The sequence below is a fragment of the Asterias amurensis genome, chromosome 22 (genome assembly GCF_032118995.1).
Source record: "Asterias amurensis chromosome 22, ASM3211899v1".
NCBI lineage: Eukaryota > Metazoa > Echinodermata > Asteroidea > Forcipulatida > Asteriidae > Asterias > Asterias amurensis.
In genome coordinates this window covers 5499045-5507163 of record NC_092669.1, presented here as the reverse complement: position 1 = coordinate 5507163, position 8119 = coordinate 5499045, and the positions used below count along the sequence as shown (strand labels likewise).

Below are 8119 nucleotides of genomic sequence, written 5' to 3'. Positions count from 1 at the left end.
TAGTTAAACTTTCCCCAGCAAAAGGTCAAATGAAGCCATAAAACTGGCTATATTATTGACAGAATGCGTATAAAAATTGGATATAAATGTTGACTTAAAAGTATTCGGTAGGGTTGACCAATTGGACATTGTTTGTGTGATCAACCCACAATTTATCTCTGATCAGTCTCTTGAAAACAATCTTTTTTGTTTTAAGGAAGAAGAATATACCGAGTCTCGCTTTGTATTTCAATCAATCAATCAAGCGTTTGTAGATTGTAATTTCACTGATTGTTGTTAATTCAACAATTTAAGTGTGAATTCAACATTAAGACATTTTCTTAAAAATAATTCAATGGAATTGTTTGATAAGCTTTTTAAACGTTAAACTGACACTTAAATTGTTGACTGGATAGTTTAAAATGCTGGATTTAACACTTTTAAAGTGGTGTCACTCTCCGAACTCTAGCAAGTGTTGGATTCAACTCTTTAGTTTTTAGATTTAGTGGGGCATTTAGGCTAAGTTTGCAACCGATAACTCAGGACAGAGTGAAATGAAGAATTTGTGAAGATGAGGCTTTCCTCCTGCAGTGGAGTGAAAATGGCTGGAAAGAAGAAGAAGATGAAGATGAAGAAGAAGATGATGAAGACCTATATACAAATGTCAAGGCCTAAAAACGTATAGCCACCATTTGTGTCTGAATTAGAAACTTTGGCTATATGAAGTATAAATTTTAGCTGATTTGCTATTAAATGTCTTGCTTTTTTCTGGATCCCTCCCTTAATCCCTTTTCCCTCTCTTTTGTTTATATAGTTTGTAGGCTACTTGTTTTTGCCTCTGAAGAAGGTGCGGTTTGGATCGAAAGCTAAGGCCATCTACCCTACTCATTAAAATGTATAGGGCTATATATAAACACTACAGTCAGAATGTACTTGGATTTAAGGTCTAAATTAGGCTGACCATCCTTGCGAACGTATACATATATATATAGAAACAAAAACAAAAGCGATTTTTAAAAATAAAATACATTTTCAAATACGGATTAAATGATGACGTCGATCCTGGAGCTTTTTATCTGACAAAAATAGTATTTAATACAAACATCAAAAGGTGTGTTTTACAATGGTCTACAAATGAAAAGTATTTTAACACTTAAAAGTGAACTTTTCATGAGATTTAAGTAAAGGTATCCCATGTTTTGTATTGATTATTTTACGTTTTTTTTTCCACCAACATCAAAACCACAAAACGTGATGAGTACATGTGTTGTCAAACGTGGCGAATGGAAAAGGTAGCTCGAGTTTTTGAGATACCAATGTCAGGCTGTGTTCGAATTGACGGCTGGGATTGTCGGTTTCGGCAAGAAGCAATCACCGTAGCCATTAAACCCACAATATACTTTTTGAAGGGACGTTACATAATTGGTAAGAAACAAAAATCGTGAAGATCACAGATTTACGTAAAACTTACACGGTCTAATGATGATGATAGTAGAAACCATCTCTTGAAATATTTCTGTCTGAAATATCATATTTGATGAGAAATAAATAATCTAACTTCGCGTATTTGTAATCTGTTTTTCACTATTTTCTCGTGACCCAGATGGCCGATCGATCTCAAACTTCTACAGGTTTGTCAGTTTATGTATAATTATGGTGGATTACATACAGTGTTTACACTGCCATCAGCTGTTTTGTTAGCAAAAAACAATTCTGTAATGTTCCTTTAAGTTTCTGTAATTATTTCTGTCTGTGGTTTTGACATTTTAGTTGAAATGTCCAATACACAATATTTTGATTTTACTCATACACACACCGACGTGTGTAGGAAAAATCACAGGCGTATTACTCAAGTGGGATTCAAACCCACGACCTCTGCGATTCTAGAGCAGTGTCTTACCACTACGGTGTAAAATTATGGGTAAATCATAAATTAATATTCGTTATCCCCGATGCAAACTTCCATCTATTATGTCCAAATATGTTCTTGAACGGATTATTGAGGAACGACCATAAACATTACAGTAAAGATGTTCATTATTTTTTACCAACGCCAATTTATGGATCAAACATTACCACAAACTCACATTTTTTCAGTGACGTTTCACCACTACAGTAGTGGCTATATCAGACTTGGCAACTCATTGAAACTGTTTTTCTCCTTTTATAGTTAACAGAGACGTTTGTACGGCATCAAAATGTAGTCCGAGGTCAGGCTACATTTAGGGCTCGGGTGTCCTGAATTCTGATGTCCAATACACGTTAAGGCACGTAGTGCATGGACTGAAACATTGAACAGTTTTACAATTTGTGTTGTTTCATAAAATAATTACTTTCGTTGAAATAAAATTATAGAGTAAAGGCTTGTTTTGCATAATCCTTATCAACCCCCATTATCATACATAATTAAGTTACACGAGAGAAAATAGAGTGCCCACAAACAGCTTACACAACAAAAGGACTTATGGTTTAAAGGCAGTGGACACTATTGGTAACAATTACTCAAAATAATTATCAGCATAAAACCTCACTTGGTAAAGAGCAATGGGGAGAGGTTGATAGTATAAAACTTTGTGAGAAACGGCTCCCTCTAAATTGACGTGGTTTTCGAGAATTAAGTAATTTGCCACGGATTTGATTTCGATACCTCAAGTTTATAATTTGAGGTCTCGAAATCAAGCATCTGAAAGCACAAAACTTCGTGTGACAAGGGTGTTTTTTTCTTTCATAAGTACCTCGCAACTCCGACGACCAATCAAGCTCAAATGTTCACAGGTTTGTTATTTTATGCATATGTTGAGGTACACCAAGTGAAAAGACTGGTCTTTGACAATTACCAATATTGTCCAATGTCTTTGAATATATGCACAAATAAATAGTCGTTTCGACATTTCGACAGGCCATGAACTATTTTTTACACAATTAAAAACCCAAACTTATTGTTTATCTTTTATAATATAATATCTCAGTAAAATTAAATATTTATTAATGTGCACACGCGGTGTAACAAATTTACTTTTTGTGATACAAAAAGGCAACAGTTTTAAACACTTCACACATTTCCACTTTTTAAAATTTAATTAATCAGTGTTTTCGAAAAAAAAAATTGTGTATTTAAATTATTGGTTAAACTGGTTAAATTATTAATTGTTGTTTGTCCTCGTTGCTTCTGCTTGTTGTTAATTTGTTGGGTTTTTATGTCCGCAAGTTGCCCATTTTATGCAATTGAATTATTGTATAAAGATGGCAAGGTTTCACTTAAAGACACTGGGCACTATTGGTAATTGTCAAAGACCAGTCTTCTCACTTGGTGTAGCTTAACATAATATGCATAAAATAACAAACCTGTAAATTGGTGAGCTCAAACGGTCGTCGAAGTTGCGAGATATTAAATAATGAACGAAGTTGTGTGCATTTAGATGGTTGATTTCGAGACCTCAAATTCTAAATCTGAGATCTCGAAATCAAAGTCGTGGAAAATTACTTCTTTCTCGAAAACTTCTTTACTTCAGAGGGAGCCGTTTCTCACAATGTTTTATACCATCAACCTCTCCCCATTACTCGTCACCAAGTAAGGTTTTATGCTAATAATTATTTTGAGTAATATTACCAATAGTGTCCACTGCCTTTAATCATCATTACTTTGTATAACATCAAACCTTTAAGTTGGTACCCAGCAAGAAACGGCTCCTTCGTAAGAAGGTTTCTTAGCAAACGTATTTTTTAGGGGAAAAGACTTATGTCAGCCTTTCTGGTGCATCTGAAAGCAAACAAACTTGCGCAAAATGTTATTTTTCTGTCATTATTTTCTTGCTACGTCGGTAACAAATTGAGTCCAATTGCAAATGCGTTATGCATTTGTTTGGATATACTCTGAGTGAGAATCCTGGTATTTGATAACATGTTCACAACCGGTGTACATTATTGTGAAAAACGATTCCCTCTGAAGATTGAGAAAGATGTAATATCTCACTAAAATATTGTTATCTGGGAAAACGTGGCCTGAAGCCCTTCCCATGGATCTGATGGCACGTACATTTGCGCAACAAAGATGCTTTTTATTGTATTATTTTATTGCAACTTCGGTGATCAATTAAGCCCACATCTTCACAAATTTGTTTTTGTTGAGATACACCAAATGAGAACACTATTCTTTGATAACCAAAGGTGTCCAGTGTCTTTAAGAGGAATGTCATCTTGATCAGTTCACTTTTGATTGACTGGTGTACCAATTTAACAAATGTTGCTATTTGTGCAACCACGCGGGATGTGTGACATGGCTACCATGGTCACCTTTTCAAAACGTCCACATATTTATATTAAACTTACGGGGTAATGATAGTGGAAAGCTCCCCTTCAAATATAACTAACCGAGGTTGTGTAGCTTTTGAGAAATGAGTAAAACAAGTCACAAAATAATTTAAGTCTCAGGAAGACGAAAATTATTTGAGCATGTAAAATCCCATTAACCAGTTATGGTATTCAATCTAAACCATAGCAAAACTGGTTAATACGTTTTTATATGCTAAAACTGAGACGAAAATTATTTGTTTTACCCATTTCTCAAAAAACACAGCACCTCAGTAAGTATAATTTCAAGGGAAGCCTTCTACTGTCATAATCTTCAAACTGTGCAAGGGTAATGTCTATCTGGGGACACTGTGTTTTGTGTTAGGAAAAAGTACGTACCCTTTCAAGAGTTCGAGTAAATTTGTTAGGGCATAAAACACAATTTCCATAGATTTACATTAACTAACACGGTTTGAAGATAGTGATGGTAGAAAGCTTCCCTTCAAATAGCTACTCACTGAAGTGCTTTAGTTTTTTGTGAAATGGGTAAAACGTGAGTTAACATGAGTAAAGCAAGTCGTTTCAGTCTGATTCAGAAAATGCCTAAATGAGGGGTTCGATATATCAAAAGTCTCTCCCTTAAAAATAAATAATAAAACTAAATATTTAATATTAAATTATAAAATAATAATAAAAATAAGAATGAAGACTTACCAATAAATAAAAATGATATAATAGTAGTGGATAGTGTAACCAGACCATCCGAGGCCGGAGGTTCGAAGGCACGAATAACAATAAAATGTTATAACAAAAGAACAGCAAATTACAAACAAATAACATTATAAAAAATACATACAAAACGGGGGGGGGGGTGCACACACACAGAACTTCTTAGAGATGATGCCCAAAAGTTACATTATGAATAACAATTAAATCAACTCTACATTTTAATTACAATGATGAACGATAAATAATAGATAGTAGTATTATAAACTTTGTTTACAAATGTATGTCCCTTCCCTCATAACGCGGTACAACGATTGATCACGTCGACTGACTCAAGTCTAATAGTCGGGCTACAATGGTTACATCCGTTCGACTCGCGTTGTTCTGTTCAAAGTGGAGCTGGGGTTCGTAACTTGTTGGTCGGCTCGAGATGCGCATACTCGTCCACACGTCATCGTTTGAATTAATTTCCTGTAACCTTCTCTGAAGTTTTTGTTCGTGACACCATAAAGAATACTGTGGTGAAAACGGGAAGAATGTTGTAAGAGACATAAGTTCAAATCAGTTAAAAGGCAGTGAACACTTTTGGTAATTACTCAAAACAGTTATTAGCATAAAACCTTACTTGGTAGCGAGACAGTTATTGATAGTATCAAACATTGTTAGAAACGATTCACTCTGAATTAACGTATTTTTCTTTTAGAAAGAAGTAATTTCTCAATTAAATAATATGATTTGAATTCGAGACCCCAGCTGAGGTCTCCAATTCAAGCATCTGAAACCAAACAGCTTGTGCGACAATTATGTGCTGTTTTCCCAATAATTCTCTCGCAATTCGACGACCAACTTTTTTCCGAAATAAGTTTGTACAGGTTTGTTATTTGATGCATAGGTTGAGATACACCAAGTGGAAAGACTGGTCTTTGCATTTTCTAAAGATGTCCAGTGCCTTTGAGACATCTTGGCACTTCTTATCCGATCGCTGTTCATCTTTGTTTATGAAAGAGTAAATTAAACTCCGACTACAAAATTGAACGAAAACGGCAACAAGTGATCTTTGAAAATATACCGAATTCCGAAAAATTTACTCCGCGGTAGCAGAATTTAGGCCCTAAGCAAGACAAGTTATCAAAAGAATGTGATTAACCCAGCTATTAATTAGTATACACACGGTGTTACCGCAAGCCATTTACATAACAACAATCAATCAGGAAAATGAGTTCACATGAATAACCTTCACCGAGCCTTTTCAGAAAAATTCGCGAACTGCCGCGTCATCATTCATGTAGTGTCACATGATGGCTCTGTTCGTCTATGTTTTAAAGCCATTATACAGTTTCGGTACAGAAACAAAAACAACAAAAGTTCACAGATTTACAAATAATTTACAGGGTTTACAGAAGGTAATGGTGAAACACTTCTCTTGAAATATTGTTCCATGAAATGCTTTCCTGTTTGAGAAAACATTAAAACAATATCAATTCTCGATAGCGAGAATTACGGACTTATTTTAAACACATGTCATGACACGGCGGAGAGTGCGGAAACAAGAGTGGGTTTTCCCGTTGTTTTCTCCCGACTCCGATGACCGATTGAGCCTAAATTTTCACAGGTTTGTTATTTTATATATAAGTTGTGATACACGAAGTGCGGGACTTGGACAATACTGTTTACCGAAAGTGTATAATGGCTTTAAGTTGTTGCAACCGAAATCAGCTGTTTGTTTTTGTATTTTCAAATAAGGTTTTCGCAAATCTGGCTTTATTTCGGGGGAAAACTAAATTTCATGTTTCAAGTGAGCAAGAAACTTCACAAGCAGTAAGCTTTAAAACTGACATTTAAGAAATTATGTTGGTTATATTTGCCAAATGTTTATTTCAATTTAGTTTCATTAAATTAATTTCAGGAAACATCATCAAACTCGTTGGTTACTTTCAGACTTCGTGCACATTCATAGAATATGCTGTGTTTGATTTTTAAATGTACACAAGCGATGGTAAATTGTATGGGTTGTTGGTTTTCTGTCTTTTCAAAATACGATTCTTCGACATTGACATTATTCTGGCATGACATGCTTTTCTTTTTCAGATTGATTTCCGATTTTTTTCATCAGTTTGCCCTTATAAAAAAAATCAGAACAAGTGTGATTAAATATAGTCTTAAGGTCTATTATACATGAAGGTTAGTTCTCGTGATCAATATAATGTTCCTACTTTTGTCCAAGGACCAATAAATATCATGGATGTCCGCTCTCAAAACACAATATTATTTAAATCCATCTGTTAGCTTGTTCAGTTTCTGCTATTTCATCCCACTTGAAATTGTTTATTTTTAAATGCATGTTATTTTTTATTATTATATGGATATCCTTAGACTTTGGCTACAAAACGATCTTAAAGCCATTGTACCCTTTCGGTAAACAGTATTGTCCAAGGCCCACACTTCGTGTATTACAACTTCTATATAAAATAACAAATCTGTGGAAATTTAAGCTCAATTGGTCATCGGAGTCGGGAGAACAGCTATCCTTGTATCCGCACGTTTCGCCGTGTCATGACATGTGTTTAAAATAAATCCGTAATTCTTGCTATCGAGAATTGATATTGTTTTACTGTTTTCTCAAAAAGTAAAGCATTTCATGGACTAATATTTCAAGAGAAGTCTTTCACCACTACCTTCTGTAAAGTTTCCCTGTAAGTTATTTGTAAATCTGTGAACTTTTTTTTCTGTACCGAAAGGGTCCAATGGCTTTAAATCGATTGCTCAAAGTCCATCATATTATACACTGAATTGAAGAAGGCTAACAGATTCAACAAAGGGTTTGTAGAATGATTTTGAGCTGGCGATATACCTCCTATCATCAGATATTACATCTCCACGTGATCGGGTTTTGACCAATCATAGACTGGAAACTGTCCAATGTATTTATTAATTCCTGCTAATGCGACTGCTACGAATTTTGACGACACAAATTCGAAACAAATTTTTGTTGACTTGTGCTCAACTCCTGCGAAACTTTCGCTGCGAAAATAGCACCTTGACTTGAAAACTTAATTCGCATTAGCAGGAAGTATGAACAGTGCTCTACCTGTTTGGTGAACCAGTTGTGTCGCTTACTACTATT

General features: G+C 34.8%; 1 protein-coding gene across 1 annotated transcript in view; it reads right to left on the bottom strand.

Annotated features, from left to right (window-relative positions):
- Positions 1 to 4529: 4529 nt before the first annotated feature.
- LOC139953822 (melatonin receptor type 1A-like) overlaps positions 4530 to 8119 on the bottom strand; it is a 29304-nt gene continuing 25714 nt past the window's right edge. Inside the window, exon 5 of the mRNA XM_071953392.1 lies at positions 4530 to 5511. Coding sequence (XP_071809493.1) covers positions 5355 to 5511 — 157 coding nt within the window. The 3' untranslated portion in view covers positions 4530 to 5354. The remainder of the gene's footprint in view (positions 5512 to 8119) is intronic.